Genomic DNA, 17,199 nt, shown 5'->3' on the forward strand with positions numbered 1-17,199 from the left:
TTAAGCCAATACAACGCCTCTCATAATGGGAGTGGGGGAACGGATTCCGACAGCTGTTTTTTTTTCAGGGGGAACAGAATCCGACGGCCAAAAAACAGCCGTCGAAATCCGTTCCCCCTGCATTTTTTACACAAGGAGGATCTTCTAATATCTATCAAAGTTCTTTGAATTCCAAGGTTGCCACAGCCTAGTGGTCCAGACATTAAGAGCTGAAGATTTTTAGGAGACACAAGTTCAAATCCCGGCTCGCTGTCTTTTTTTTAATCCAATATTTTCCTTTCACAATAAAAGGTAAAAACTCGAAAATATATTTCTTGAAACTGGTGCCAGGTAAGCTCCATCCCCACACAAAATAAAATAAGATTTTTTTAAGCCACTACAACGCCTCTCATAATGGGAGTGGGGGAACGGATTCCGACAGCTGTTTTTTTTTTCAGGGGGAACAGAATCCGACGGCCAAAAAACAGCCGTCGAAATCCGTTCCCCCTGCATTTTTTACACAAGGAGGATCTTCTAATATCTATCAAAGTGCTTTGAATTACAAGGTTGCCACAGCCTAGTGGTCCAGACATTAAGAGCCAACGATTTTTAGGTGACACAAGTTCAAATCCCGGCTCGCTGGCTTTTTTTTAATCCAATATTTTCCTTTCAATTAATTTTTTTAAAAGTAGCGATTCTTTTTTAAAAAGTAGCGATTTATTTTTTAAAAAGTAGCGATTCATTTTTTTGAAAAGTAGCGATTCATTTTTTGAAAAGTAGCGATTCTTTTCGAAAAATTAGAGATTCTTTTTTTAAAAGTAGCGATTCTTTTTTTAAAAGTAGCGATTCATTTTTTTAAAGTAGCGATTCTTTTTTTAAAAGTAGCGATTCATTTTTTGAAAAGTAGCGATTCATTTTTTGAAAAGTAGCGATTCATTTTTTGAAAAGTAGCGATTCTTTTCGAAAAAGTAGCGATTCATTTTTTGAAAAGTTGCGATTCATTTTGAAAAAAGTAGCGATTCTTTTCGAAAAAGTAGCGATTCATTTTTTGAAAAGTAGCGATTCATTTTGAAAAAAGTAGCGATTCTTTTCGGAAAAGTAGCGATTTCATTTTTATTTTACAGGGGGAACAGAATCCGACGGCCAAAAAACAGCCGTCGAAATCCGTTCCCCCTGTATTTCTTACACAAGGAGGATCTTCTAATATCTAACAAAGTGCTTTATTTCCAAGGTTGCCAAAGCCTAGTGGTCCAGGCACTGACATTTAGAGCCAAAGATTTTTAGGTGACCCAAGTTCAAGTCCCGGCTCGCTGGCTTTTTTTTAATCCAATATTTTCCTTTCACAATAAAAGGTAAAAACTCGAAAATATATTTCTTGAAACTGGTGCCAGGTAAGCTCCATCCCCACACAAAATAAAATAAGATTTTTTTATGCCACTACAACGCCTCTCATAATGGGAGTGGGGGAACGGATTCCGACAGCTGTTTATTTTACAGGGGGAACAGAATCCGACGGCCAAAAAACAGCCGTCGAAATCCGTTCCCCCTGCATTTTTTACACAAGGAGGATCTTCTAATATCTATCAAAGTGCTTTGAATTCCAAGGTTGCCACAGCCTAGTGGTCCAGACATTAAGAGCTGAAGATTTTTAGGAGACACAAGTTCAAATCCTGGCTAGCTGGCTTTTTTTAATCCAATATTTTCCTCTCACAATAAAAGGTAAAAACTCGAAAATATATTTCTTTAAACTGGTGCCAGGTAAGCTCCATCCCCACACAAAATAAAATAAGATTTTTTAAGCCACTAAAACACCTCATATTTGGAGTGGGGGAACGGATTCCGACAGCTGTTTATTTTACAGGGGGAACAGAATCTGACGGCCAAAAAACAGCCGTCGAAATCCGTTCCCCCTGCATTTTTTACACAAGGAGGATCTTCTAATATCTATCAAAGTTCTTTGAATTACAAGATTGCCACAGCCTAGTGGTCCAGGCACTGACATTTAGAGCCAAAGATTTTTAGGTGACCCAAGTTCAAGTCCCGGCTCGCTGGCTTTTTTTTATCCAATAACTCGAAAATATATTTCTTGAAACTGGTGCCAGGTAAGCTCCATCCCCACACAAAATAAAATAAGATTTATTTAAGCCAATACAACGCCTCTCATAATGGGAGTGGGGGAACGGATTCCGACAGCTGTTTTTTTTTCAGGGGGAACAGAATCCGACGGCCAAAAAACAGCCGTCGAAATCCGTTCCCCCTGCATTTTTTACACAAGGAGGATCTTCTAATATCTATCAAAGTTCTTTGAATTCCAAGGTTGCCACAGCCTAGTGGTCCAGACATTAAGAGCTGAAGATTTTTAGGAGACACAAGTTCAAATCCCGGCTCGCTGTCTTTTTTTTAATCCAATATTTTCCTTTCACAATAAAAGGTAAAAACTCGAAAATATATTTCTTGAAACTGGTGCCAGGTAAGCTCCATCCCCACACAAAATAAAATAAGATTTTTTTAAGCCACTAAAACACCTCATATTTGGAGTGGGGGAACGGATTCCGACAGCTGTTTATTTTACAGGGGGAACAGAATCCGACACCCAAAAAACAGCCGTCGAAATCCGTTCCCCCTGTATTTTTTACACAAGGAGGATCTTCTAATATCTATCAAAGTGCTTTGAATTTCAAGGTTGCCACAGCCTAGTGGTCCAGGCACTGGCATTTAGAGGTAAAGAATTTTAGTTGACCCAAGTTCAAGTCCCGGCTCGCTGGCTTTTTTTTATCCAATATTTTCCTTTCACAATAAAAGGTAAAAACTCGAAAATATATTTCTTTAAACTGGTGCCAGGTAAGCTCCATCCCCACACAAAATAAAATAAGATTTTTTTAAGCCACTACAACGCCTCTCATAATGGGAGTGGGGGAACGGATTCCGACAGCTGTTTATTTTACAGGGGGAACAGAATCCGACGGCCAAAAAACAGCCGTCAAAAATCCGTTCCCCCTGCATTTTTTACACAAGGAGGATCTTCTAATCTTAAATCAAAGTGCTTTGAATTCCAAGGTTGCCACAGCCTAGTGGTCCAGGCACTGACATTTAGAGATAAAGTTTTTAAGGTGACCAAAGTTCAAGTCCCGGCTCGCTGGCTTTTTTTTATCCAATATTTTCCTTTCACAATAAAAGGTAAAAACTCGAAAATATATTTCTTGAAACTGGTGCCATGTAAGCTCCATCCCCACACAAAATAAAATAAGATTTTTTTAAGCCACTACAACGCCTCTCATAATGGGAGAGGGGGAACGGATTCCGACAGCTGTTTTTTTTTTCAGGAGGAACAGAATCCGACGGCCAAAAAACAGCCGTCGAAATCCGTTCCCCCTGCATTTTTTACACAAGGAGGATCTTCTAATATCTATCAAAGTGCTTTGAATTCCAAGGTTGCCACAGCCTAGTGGTCCAGACATTAAGGGCTGAAGATTTTTAGGTGACACAAGTTCAAGTCCCTGCTCGCTGGCTTTTTTTTCCGTTATTTGCGTTATTTTGTCACTTATTTGGATTAGTATGCTAGCTGCAACCATTTACATCCAGTCTTTGTGCTAAGCTAGGCTAGCGGTGGGTGCGTCAAACAGACTTATAGCACGCACGGAGATGAAAAAGGTATGTATGGACTTATCTAACTCTGGGGGATAAGGTGAATAGGCTAAAGTCCCAAAAAGTGTTCCTTTAAAACAAAGAACTTAAAATACAATTAAGTACAGAATATAATAAAGTAGATTACTTAAAACAATTACATGGAATTGTCATATCTAAATTTATAAAGCAAATAAAGAAAGAAAGAAAGAAAGAAAGAAAGAAAGAAAGAAAGAAAGAAAAAGAAAGAAAGAAAGAAAGAAAGAAAGAAAGAAAGAAAGAAAGAAAGAAAGAAAGAAAGAAAGAAAGAAAGAAAGAAAGAAATGAAACATTACTCTGATGAATAACATTACTCTGATGAACTCGGTGGTTTCCACCACGAGCTGTTCAGGTTCATAACGGAGCCATTTTTGCACGTTTGTAGCAAAGATAAACTCTGAGGTATGGAGTCAAAATAGGGCCATATATATCTGCAAAATAAAACAATGTTTCGCAAAAAAAAAAAAATGTTTTGCAAAAAAAAAAAATGTTTTGCAAAAAAAAAAAGTTTTGCAAAAAAAAAAAAAAGTTTTGCAAATAAAAATAGAGTATTGAGGAAAAAAAATGTTTTTTTGCAAGTAAAATAAAATAATTGCAAAAGAAAAGTTAACCACTGAGAGAAAAAATAAAGTTTAGCAAAGTAAAACTTCAGCAGCATTGACTGCAACACATATTTCCCTTTGCGCCGCTCCTTTAAATCCGCGTTTCTGTCATCCGTGCCTCTGCGGTGCACGCTTTCCTTTGCGCTTCCTTTTTCTTTGCGCCTCGCTTTGTGTCCCTGATTTGACGTGGGGGGTGGGGTCAAGAGGTTGGGGTGTGTACAAGGGACGAATGCGCGTCCTTCTCGCCTACGTCATCAGCGCGAGCCCCAGACCGAGTGGATCGATCGAAATGGCGGAGCAGAGACATGTGGGTGATGGATCACAGGTATGTATTATTGATAGCTTTCTTATTATTATTATTAGACTCCTATATTATTAATAACAGATACTGCTAAATACCACCCTCTAGCCGGTCTGAAGTATCTGTTATTAATAATATAGGAGTCTAATAATAATAATAAGAAAGCTATCAATAATACATACCTGTGATCCATCACCCGCATGTCTCTGCTCCGTAGAGTTGTGACGTTCGCGAACGAACCGATTCTTTTGAACGGCTCATAAACATGAACGATGGGAGCCGAGTCGCGGCTGGAGGGGAGCCGTTCTTTCTGTCGTTCTTTTTTTCCTATGCGTGTTTCACACAGATGCACACAAAGGCTGTGTTTACACTTGGCATTAACATGCGATCACCATGATCTGATCAAGCAGATCGGATCATTAGCCAATCAGGACACCGTGCGTTTACATTTGTTCATATTAACAAATGTATCTGGATAACTGATCGGATTTCTGTTTCCTGCATAATATTTAAATTATGTCTGTAGCACGACACCAATAAGATAATACAAATTAAGCAATGTCCCAATTGCTTTCACTCACTCACTTTACTTTCCTGTGCAATCTCCATCCTTAAATCAAATTACGTTTTTTGAATGAAGGAATATTTCCAGAGTTGATCATACATAACCATATAAGTTACATCATCGATCATCGGGTGATGTCCTATTTGCAAAGTTTACAGTAGTAATAGTGGATTGTATGTAGACATTTCCATTTTATTTATTCTAATTTCATCTACAGTATATATTTAAAACTTTAAATATTTTTTGTTTTTTATCAAAATGTTCTTGTGTGGAAGTGTTTGTAGTAAAAGCTGTTTTGCACAGAAATTCATTGCAGCCGGCTTTGTTTTTGATGTTTATTTGTGAGTAACGTTAGGTATTGTATGAATAACATAAGTCAGCATAGCTTTACACATAGGCCTACACAAACTTTGTACTAAAGGTAAATCCAAAATAGTGATGTCACTTCCTAAGCAGAGGGATGTTGTGCAATGAAATATAGTCCACACATGACAAATGAGGTAATAATCAATATTTCAGAATAATTCAACTATTGGTGTGTGATATCTGAGTTTTAATTATTTGACTACAAATCTCACCTCATCATTCCTCCCAGTGAGGATAAACTAAGATGCTCCCAAGCTGGCTTCTTAAAACTGACTAAATATTTAAAAAGAGCCAAAAGAGCCGTTCTTTTGAACGGCTCTTTGAAAGGAACGGATCCCCTCAAAGAGCCATAAATCCCATCACTACTGCTCCGCCATTTCGATCGATCCACTCGGTCTGGGGCTCGCGCTGATGACGTAGGCGAGAGGGATGCGCCTTCGTCCCTTGTACACACCCCAACCTCTTGACCCCACCCCCCACGTCAAATCAGGGACACAAAGCGAGGCGCAAAGAAAAAGGAAGCGCAAAGGAAAGCGTGCACCGCAGAGGCACGGATGACAGAAACGCGGATTTAAAGGAGCGGCGCAAAGGGAAATATGTGTTGCAGTCAATGCTGCTGAAGTTTTACTTTGCTAAACTTTATTTTTTCTCTCAGTGGTTAACTTTTCTTTTGCAATTATTTTATTTTACTTGCAAAAAAGCATTTTTTTTCTCAATACTCTATTTTTATTTGCAAAACATTTTTTTTTTTTGCAAAACATTTTTTTTTTTTGCGAAACATTGATTTATTTTGCAGATATATATGGCCCTATTTTGACTCCATACTGAGGCATCCTTTTTTTCACTTCAGGCCATCTTAAAAAAAAGAGAGAAGTTGGAAAATATTCGAAAATGTGACTTTTGTGAATGTGAATGTGAATTTGCCTTAAAGACCCCCTGTGGTGAAAGGCAAGTTTTTAATGTTGTTTATATGTGGTGTTTTTATGCTTTAAGACAAACCATGTGCAAAAATCTCTAAAGAATCGCTATTTTTTCAAAAAGAATTGCTACATTTATTCAAAATGCATCAATACATATATAATCAATACATTCACTACACTTTCAAAAAGAATTGCTACTTTTTTGAAGAGTCGCTACGTACTTTTTCCGAAAAGAATCGCTAAATTTATCCAAAATGCATTTATACGTTTATTCAAAATGAATACATTTATTCAAAATGCATCAATACATGCAATCAATACAATTACTACACTTTAGAAAAGAAAAAATACTACTTTTTCGTAAAGAATCGCTACTTTTTTTCCAAAAGAATTGCTACATTTTCAAAAAGAATTACTCTTTTTTTTTTTTTTTTTTGCTACTTTTTCTAAAATAATAGCTACTTTTTCAAAAAGAATCACTACATTTTCAAAAAGAATCTCTACCTTTTTCATACAATCAATCAATCTAATCACTACACTTTCGTAACGAATCGCTAATTTTTTTTAAAGAATCGCTACATTTTTCAAATATCGCTACATTTTTCAAATATCGCTACATTTTTCAAATATCGCAACATTTTTCAAAAAGAATCGCTACATTTTTCAAATAGAATCGCTACATTTTTCAAAAAGAATCGCTACATTTTTCAAATAGAATAGCAACATTTTTCAAAAAGAATTGCTACATTTTCAAAAAGAATCGCTACTTTTTCAAAAAGAATCGCTACTTTTTTCAAAAAAGAATCATTACTTTTTTTTAAAGAATCTCTACATTTCTTCAAAATGCATTTATACATTTATTTAAAATGCATCAATACATACAATCAATCAATGCAATCACTACATTTTCAAAAATAACTGCTTTTACTAACTGCTAATAACTGCTGGGTGTGTGTCATTTATGTTGTAGAACAAAACGTCAAAGTATCGTACAAATTTGACAAGATTTCATCACAGCAGAAAGTTGTGAATAATACCTTTAACTATAAAGCAAAATAATGCATTCTGGCCAATATCTAAAGTAATACTGTTAAGTGGTTTCGCAAAGTGTGTATGATGTCCTGTTCCATTGATATGGCTTGGGTCCTTCAAGAAATGCATAACAAGACTCATTAAGAGTGAAATTTTGTTCTGTTTCCTACCTTTGTTATGCATGGACGGTCTTTCTTTTCCAACTTGAGCTGTTGCAGGGCAAGTTTCTCCAAACTATAATAAATGATTGTGCCTGTCCAACAGTCTAGCATTTTTTTTTGGATTGATTCATATTCGTTCCGTTGTCAGCCAGAAGACATGTAGGCTAAATGAGAACAGCTTTATTTGACATTCGGCTATATTATGAAAATACAGCAGGCCTGGTGGAAAACAGATGTAAAGTGCTGATAGTTAACGCCATCTAGCGTCATTTAAACACTTTCAGCAGGCTTTAGCTACTTTCTATTAAAAAAAATGGTGGGCAACACACACAAAAAAAACTCCTCAATATTCACATTTTCTCAATAATCACACTTATTCAAAGATGAGTTAAAGAACTTTCCTCGTTGAGGAACCATTCTTAGAGAGCAGTCTCTAGATGTATATAGAGATAGAAATGAATAGAGATGACAATGAACCTTATTTTAAATAATTCAAAGTGCGAGAGACCACAACAAATATGTAGTCCGGTGGAAAGAGGGCAGAGACTGCTGTATGAGACAAAAATACATCATAGAAAATATCATGTATGTTATCTGGTCATTTGAGCAGATTTCTTCAATGGACCAAACCTAAAATTGACTAAAAGTAGAAAGGTCTTACTAAATAGATTTGCATTTGTATATTTTCATAACTCGAGTGATGGTTTCTTCAACATGATCTAGGCCTATATGATCCATATTAAGCTAAACTTGTTATGGCAATAGTAGAATGAAGAGAAGCTCAGAGCATGGCGTTCTGATCGTGTGTGTAAGATAATGTTCTGTACGGTATCTCCATGTGGCCTGCAAAAATGTGTCCTAATAATGGAGTCGAGATCCAAGGTCTTCAGTTATGATGAGTTTGGCTTTCTGCTTGCTGATGGGATTGCTTTGTCTTTGGCGAGATGTGAGCGCAAATGTGGTGAATTGGAGAGGGTCCGTCACTCTAAAAAAAAACATACAAACCATAGCATCATATAAAGGACAGACGTAACATTGTTTCTAAGGACGCTTAAAAGTGACAATAAAACATGCAAAGAAGATAAAAAAGGAAGTTTGAAGCTCTATATTTGAGTGAGTGAGATTATGCATGCCATACAAACAGACATAATTCTCTCTTCCCTGGGTCGTTTGTGGCTGCATAAAAGATTCATTTCAGATTCATTTTGCATTAAAATATGAAATTGTATGTGTAAATTGAATTGTTTAGAAAGCTTTATTAAATGGACTGGGGAGGAAAGAACTTGAAGCTGAAGTAAAACCAGGCCCAGTCAGAACCTTCAACATGCTGTGGACAGAAACATAAAAATAGAGACCCCAAAAGTTCAAATCATTTAAATAATTATTCAGTGGTGTCGTAACCATGCAATCTTCTTTAAAAAATGTAATATATAAATAAATGATCACGGAGATATATTTTAGTTGTAGTTTACTCACTCAAATGCATTCAAATTCAGGAACCACACTGGGAAAAAAACGAGAACAGGCTATAGGAATTTGACTCTAACGAAAGGAACTATACTATTAATGTTTTTTTTTTATTTGTTTTTTTTTATAAATACAACAACTTTTACTGAAAAGTATACAAAATAGAACATGGAACTTTCCGATGTATTATATAATGTGCTTAACATTCATACAATGATGAACAGAAACGAGAGCTCTTTTTTATTGTTAGTTTAGCAGATTGTCACAGTCATCACATCTAATAGTTTTTTTAGATTTTTTTGTTGCTTTTTGATTTGTTATTAACACTTTCCCACGCCAGCGTTTTTTGTTTTAAGTTGCCAGCCAGCGTCAGCCTTTTTGACCATTTTAACAAAACAGAAACTGAAATGAAATTATTGTTACTTTGAAAATTCATTAAAATCAGTTTTGATTAAATATGATGTTTAAGTAATTTCAACTTAAAATTACATTAAACTGAATTAAAAAAATTAGTTGAATCTTGTAGAACTTACAAAAAAGCTGAAAATTGCTTAACTTATTTTGATGAGTTAAAGCAATGTAAAAAGATATGTTGTCAACTTCATATAATTTTTACAGTGTATGAAGCAGTGAAGTTGCAGATTACAGAAACTGCAGATTGACATGTCTGCAGTTATCAATCTGAGAACTGACAATCAGCAAAAACTGCACAGGTATTAATATTGAAAGACTTAATCAGCTATCATAAGCGACAAATTCAGATCAATTTAGAGACAAACGGACTAAAATTTAGACGATCTCATATTCTGTTGATCGGTCTCATGGCACGAGTCGACTATAGACGGCTTACCATGACATTAAGAAGGAAAGCAAATTATGACAAGACGGGCATTAAGAAAATCTACACCGCTTAAATTTGAAGAAATGTTTATTCATCTTCTCAAGAGTAGAAAGTCACATGATCATTTAGCAACATTACACTGTTTAGTGTCGCCCAAAATACATGCATATTGGAGTGTATATATACTTTGCAGCATTATTGTAATTTCTCTACTTTTACATCCAATAGTGGGCATTCCAAAAAAAGAAAGAAAATGAAACCGACAAATAACATGACAGAGGATCTCTGTTTGAGCGTGGCGGCTGTAATGGCGGCTGTACCATGGCTTTACTTTAGTGCAGAAAGAAGAAACACTGGCACTGGCTTCCAGTCCTTGACACCTTACCGCTTTTGTCTCTAAATTCATCAAAACAGAGATGGAGAATGTTGGCAGAGCCACAGCAAGACGTTGGTTTAGTCACACAGAAATGGACAAACAGAAGGTAAAAGAAAAAACTAGTTGGAGAGACAGACACAATTAAAGCACCTGGCGGGATCTTCAGTGCAGGAAAACATGAGAAAACCTTAAAGGGAAAGTGAGTGTACAATCTGGACATCTTCACACTAGTTTGCTGAAGGTGCATTTTATTTCATTGTGCATCTCCTTCATGTACAGCGATATATCGGCATTTCAAGTACAATACAGAGAAAATGTAAAGCAGTGCACCTTTGGACAATAACTGTTTTGCTGACTAATAGACAAGCACTGCAGTGTTTCTATCACATCAGAGAAACATCAACCCTATCGCCTCTTTTAATCCTCAATTTGTTTCTATAAAATGGCAATTTCAAAGCATTTAATCCGTTCCCTGTCATTACAACACTGGAACTAAAAGACTTCTGCTTTCACTCCTGTGAAAAAGGCTATAAAACTCACACGAGTAGTGTGTAAGTGTATTATAAGCATATAAGATTGTGTAAATTGTTATTGAACAACAAAAAAAGATGGTATCAAATTTGATTATTGCTAGTGTTTACATATTACGTTTTGAATTAAAAAGCTATACAGGGATCTTGTTGATCCAAATAAAAGAAATGCTTTCATGTCAAAAGAAAATAATTAGAAATATTCATTACAATTCGGTGTTTGATTAAAGTTATATTTACAGATATTATGTGCTATGTACAAGGCACTGGATCACATGGATTATATTAAGACTTGGCACATCAGTAATATGGATGTATGTATCGCTGGAGACTGGAGAGGAAAAAAGGCCGATCCGACTGTAAAATCTGATTGGATTAGCTGAGCTTTATCTACATTAATAAAGAAATGTTGCTTGTAACCAACCTATATATTGTTTATTCTTTCTGCCTTTATGTATATGAGCAATGAGTCACTCTGTACATGCATTACAGTGATTTACCATGTTAAGCGGTTATACCCCTTATCTGTGGTGAAATCACTAACATACAGCTTCTCACGGCTTATTGAGTCACTTGTGGTTGGTGAAGGGACATGGAAATGTAGGTATCCAGTTGTCTTTTCTTTCATGCATGAACCATGAATTCCAGAAACAACTGACATTTGTCATTTATATTTAAAGAATTTGTTCCAATTCAGCTTCAAGGCTTTTAGAACAGAACAATCTTCACTTGAGACAATGCAAGGGTCAAGTGTTTGCTGCACATCAGAACCGTCCTGCTCTAATCAACACTTGACGCATTTAGAAAACAGAGTTTATTGAAGGCACTCCAGATGAGATATGAGATCATGGAGGCCCTTTACATCAGCAATATAAGCAATGAGATGGAAAAACACTGAAACCTCTTTAATAATTACATCATATCCATTCAATTGTACAATGCAAATGAATCATTCAAAAACACCTGAATATAAATGTATTTTTTTCAATCCTCAGCTCTGTTTCATTATTAACATTTGTTTGTACTTGGATAAACTCACCGTTATTGTTACAAACAATAAATTCAAACATATTGCCACACCGGTTTCATTGTCTTTTTTTTTGTTCAACAAAAAATGTAATTAATTTACTTGCCCTTATGTCGTTTCAAGCTCATACAACTTTTATTTCTTGCATGGAACACAAACAAAATTTAGATTTCTGAGCTTCTCTCTTCAATAACGTCAAGCTCCAAATGTAAAAAAAAAAAAAAAAACACTATAAAAGTGGTCCATATGACTTGAAGCCATACAATAGGTTTGTGTGAGGAACAGACAATCACAGAAAAATAAAATCTTACTGGACAGATCCATTCACTTTCATTTTAAGGAAGAAAATCAGCTTCTTTGTGTTCCACAGAAGAAAAATGTTACGCAAATGATGAAAGAATTTCCATTTTCTGGTAAAAACTAAATCCATGGACCCCTCGATGGCAAAAGTGATGCACTTAGTTTATACATTGCTGACATGTACATGCATGAAAGACAGGCAAGAGATACATATAGACAATTTAACATGTTTATTGAAAAAAGTTCAACATCCTCATGATAGGAACGTATGGTGAGGAAGGTCAACATGGAATATTCAGCATTCCGGTTCCATTAGGCTGCTTCCAACTTGGATAAAATAAGGGAAAGGGAAGGAGGGAAGGGTGGATCTAGATCCTCTTCCTCTGAGGGTGGAGTGAAGGGGAATGGATTGTTGAGATAAAGGAAGACAGGGAAGTGAGTGTGGACGGAGGGGAGGGTGGTGTCTGTGTGTCTGTCTGTCTGTCCTCTCACACTGTCGAGATCAATTTGCCCTCGGCACTGTGGAACAAAGAGAGGGAGATGCTGCCAGACTGGCTTTGGACACGGACACATTGATGCACAGAGAGCATAAAGCACTCATGTTCAAGGAATAGTTCACACATAAATAAAAATTGTCATCATTTACTCAAATTTTCCAAACCAAAAGTTACAATGAACGGGGACTGAGCTTATCAGGCAAAAGCACGAAAGAAAGAATCATAAAATTAGTCCATATGAATTGTTTGCTATACTTGAACTGAAGAAATGAATGAGTCTGATTCGTGAAGGAATCATTGAACCTGGTTTTGTGAACTTGATCAACCAATTCACAGAAAAGATCGTAATCAAAAGAATTATTCGTTTTTGTGTTTCTCTCATGAAAGGAGAGGCAGGGGGCGATGTCAAGATAATAATGATTTCATTTCTAGTGTGTTCTTTATACAAAGCTATTGTGTGGCTTCAGGGGACTTGTGAATATAGGAAATTAGTCATTTAGACTACGTTTATGGTGCTTATTGAAGCTGAAAAGCGCCAATCTACATTTATTTCTTGAGTTCCAAGAAAGGAAGAAAGTCCTCTATGGTGATGTGAGGGTGTAAATGATGACAAAATAAAACATTTTGGGTGAACTATTCCTTTAATGTTACTAATTTAAAACTAATCTCTATTTAAGCAGGTTGCAAACATGTGATGGGCTTCATTTCCTGCAAGACACGTGTGTGTGTGTGTGTGTGTGTGTGTGTGTGTGTGTGTGTGTGTGTGTGTGTGTGTGTGTGTGTGGTTCAGAAGTCAAATGAAAACAATTCAAACATATTAATCAGAAAGAGAAAAATAATCCAGATTCATACACGTGTATTGAGAAAATGGAGCCCATTGTTTCAAATGCATCATGGGAGTCAGATCTAAATGGTGTGTATAGCAAGGTGTAAAGTGAACTAGAGATTTAAAATACTCAGGGAAGCATGTGGAAAATCACTTCTCATGAGAAATTCCCAACAGAAACTAAAAGTTGGAACATAATACACTTAAAGACTATTTAAGACAGACACACATGGACAGCAAAAGCAAGAATGGAATGGAAACGTAAATGGAAAAATTTAACCATTTGAGAAATGTAATCTCTACCTACTTCAAATTTTGGGATGCTAAGGAATTTGGAATAAAAGCTGGGAATGGTCAGCTTCCCCATAGATGACCCACAAGGGGTTATTTATTTATTTATTTATAGTGATGGATGTCACACAAGGTGCTTTCTACAATAAAAAAAAAAGTTAACTCAAATTGGTAAAGTATGGCTACAACATGTTTGAGAGTAGGTATGCTTCTCATCTATGGGAAATGACCATAAATGACTTATTATATTATTGCGAGGTTTATGAAACCCATTTAAACAATCAGAGGTTTCTCTCTTGTTCAATATGGGTTTAGGTGCCCTGTTTGGTCACCCGCCCACCTTATGTTTGGGCTAGACCTTCAGAAACGTCAGCTATGTTCGTCTGCTCCGGCTGCAGGTCAAGCAAACAAGACTTTTTTGCTTGCCATAATCGCCACGGATTTACAATATGTATGTAACATTTTTAATTCAAACAAAACCAGAGAAATAATTCAAATAATATAGGAAACAAAGAAAGAACTTATAGACAAACGAAAATGCATTTTGTTTATATTGTGTCACTGTTCAGAGGGCTAAAGAGTAAGTGAAAACTTGGTCTTACCTTGTTTGGAATCGAGACTCGTACTCCTCCAGCCCTTGCTGTGAAGGAAGAGAGAATATCTTTAAGTAATTTACTTTTCCTCACATCTCCAGTAGATGGCAGTAGAAGAACACGGGACACTTATGAACTGCAGTATTGATGATACTGTAGCTAAAGCATTGCTATTGTAACAGGGAATAAAAAGGAGGTCATTGGGTGCATCCTGAACAGAAGCAATGGGAAGAGACAATTGAGCAGTGTCTCCAGTCCAGAGGAACACAAGCATGACAATATTGAATGCACTAAAGGGGACCCTGGGATTTCTTGCCGGCTTTGTTGCATGTGTGGAATGTGGATATGTGCACTTTGCTGGCTTTGTTACATGGATATATAATATATGTGGATATAATACATAAAGTCCTACTTCTGAAACTGTGACAAAAAGCGTTCCACCATACCTCTGGTGTATGAAATTGTGATGCATTTTGATCCATTCAAGTCTGTAATGCCATTGCAAGTGGATATATTTCAGTACACTTTAGTATAAAAACAGACTTTTCATGCAAGCATTTCTCAAAAATAAATGTTGGGTTTTAAATGCCAAACCCTAGATTTGGTTTGTTCTTATATGCAACATGCCAGCTTCCTTCAGGGGGTTCAGGGTAATGTCCTGGAACGTCCTCTATGCAGTTAGCTGGAGATTGGGCTGTTCTAATCGAACTGTCGCACCGCTATATTTCAGCATGTCTGATAAATGTCTACGAAAGGTGATTAATACTACGGTACTATTTTTATAGAAAGCTATACTAATATCTGCATACATCTGTCAAGTTGAATCTGTGTGTACAGGATGTAAGAATGAGAATAGACAGGGTGTGTGTGTGTGTGTGTGTGTGTGTGTGTGTGTGTGTGTGTGTGTGTATAGCTTACTTGTGAGAATCCTGGCACAGCCACGCTGTACGGTCTCTGTCGGCTGTGTGGTGTGCTCTGCTGCTGGGCGAGGAAGCGTGTGGGCATGCCGTAATCAGGTGTTGGCAACGCCATCTCTCTCTCCAGAAGATTTCCTGTGCTGCTGCTCCTGTTATGCTGCAAACTACAAACACACATATATACACACCATTCAAGTCAACATGATTTGCCATCTACAGCTCATTTATGTCTATAATGTGACATTTTTGGATATTGAATTGAGAAATGTAGTTTATTTTATCCATTAGGAATTGATTGGATGTTGCATACTAGAATGGAGCCAAACTGAATTCACATTTGCTCAAACAATATCTAAACATTATGATATTGGATAACATTATCCAAGTGACATCAGTGAAAAGGAAAGTGAGACTGAGCTAGAACATTACATTTAAAGGACGGCATTTTATTCTTCTTGGAATAACATGCACTGATCATCAAACACAATCATATTATGAATGTGCCTGAATAAAGTAAACAAGGTTCATTTTGATTTGTCATGTCAACATTAACATCTTTATGCACAGGCATCAAACTTGTCTGAATTGCATGTTTTATGGTGTTATTCAGCTCATGATGATCGTAGTTCTCTAACTGCACTTCATTCATAGGTTGAGCCAGCACAATATTAAATGGCATAGACATTGAAAAGGCTTTTGTGAACCCGTTAATATTCCGTCAGACTCACCTGACGTGGAGTTTGTTGCTGTCTGGTTCGGGAATCACACGAGTGTAAGAGAACGGAAACCAGCCTCTCCTGATAAGACACATACAACATGGCATTTGAAGCAGATTTTCGGATTCATCAATTCGCTTTAAAACACATTTTCATCATCAAAAATCTTTTTCTCTTAAGTTGTCCTATGCATAAGCAAATTTTATTGTGATGTTAGCATTAGATGCTTACATTCTGTTCTTCTCGTTTTCACCATAGTGCCAGCCATCTCGGGCTTCAGGCACCAACAGTGTGATGATGTCTCCTTCCATAAAGCTGAGGAGAGTGCTGTTGTCCCCGGCGGCATGGGAGAAGAGGGCCTGAACGCGTGTCCGGCCATTTCTCTCCAGCCCAGCTGCCATCGAGCTTGACCTGGGCAGGGTCTGTGTCTCTGCTGGGGTCAGAGATTAGAAATTCATGCTGAGCAATTTTTCATAATTGATTGTGCGATAGAAATGTCAGTGTATAGATAAATGTATATTTTATAGATTCAATTGTTTTTGTGTTTAAAATATTTGTGCTGTTAACATACTAACATCAAACTATTGGAATATACAGTTCAGTCAAATGCCTGTTTGCTGCATGTGAGGCACTATTTGAGTCTCTCCTCTCAAATCGGTCACTTCCGAGATTTAGTTTCAGTTAGTATCCTGCCTAAGTAGGCAGTTAACACCAAGGCAGCTCAGTAGGTTTAAGAATATATTTAAAATTTGGTTGCACTTTATCTTACAGTACGTGTATTTGCAGTGTACTTACCCAAGAAAGTACTGGTTGATATAAGGTAACTACATGGGTTAAGTTTAGGTTTAGGGGTAGGTTCAGGGTTAGTACCTAGTCATTACCCAGTTATTGTAAAAGCTATAGTAAGTACATAGTATGTACATGGGGAACAGGACTGTAAAATAAAGTGCTACCAAAATTGCACGTAAAGGTCGTGTACAGCACTCATTAAGAGGGCTCGTTTCTGCTGCTTCTTAAAAATACTTCCTTCAAATGAGAAGCTATAACCTTCACCTATTTTCTATTCATTTTTAAAACTGTCCTCTCTATTCCCAGCTGCTCTGCCCCGTTTTCATTTCCAGCAGTGTTTGCCCTGTTATTGTCCACTCACTAGAGGAATACTCACTAATTTCTCGAGGAGAAAGAAACGCGCAGGTGCACAGACCCTGACACAGCTAAAAAGCGCAGAT

The 17,199-nt window shown here is 36.7% G+C and overlaps 1 protein-coding gene across 8 annotated transcripts in view; it reads right to left on the bottom strand.

The window, feature by feature from the left end:
• Positions 1-6,832: 6,832 nt before the first annotated feature.
• Positions 6,833-17,199, bottom strand: part of baiap2b (BAR/IMD domain containing adaptor protein 2b) — a 51,713-nt gene continuing 41,346 nt past the window's right edge. For 2 of the 8 annotated variants that reach the window (XM_079594397.1, XM_079594403.1), the window contains 5 exons: positions 16,202-16,403; positions 15,983-16,051; positions 15,256-15,418; positions 14,347-14,384; positions 6,849-8,574 (listed from right to left, as the gene is read on the bottom strand). In XM_079594397.1, coding sequence (XP_079450523.1) covers positions 8,448-8,574; positions 14,347-14,384; positions 15,256-15,418; positions 15,983-16,051; positions 16,202-16,403 — 599 coding nt within the window. In that variant the 3' untranslated portion in view covers positions 6,849-8,447. Of the gene's footprint in view, positions 8,575-9,968; positions 12,650-14,084; positions 14,137-14,346; positions 14,385-15,255; positions 15,419-15,982; positions 16,052-16,201; positions 16,404-17,199 lie in introns of those variants that run through there. The other 6 variants (XM_079594400.1, XM_079594399.1, XM_079594402.1 and 3 more) reach the window with 6 other exon arrangements.

Source organism: Phoxinus phoxinus (genome assembly GCF_949152265.1).
Source record: "Phoxinus phoxinus genome assembly, chromosome: 21".
NCBI lineage: Eukaryota > Metazoa > Chordata > Actinopteri > Cypriniformes > Leuciscidae > Phoxinus > Phoxinus phoxinus.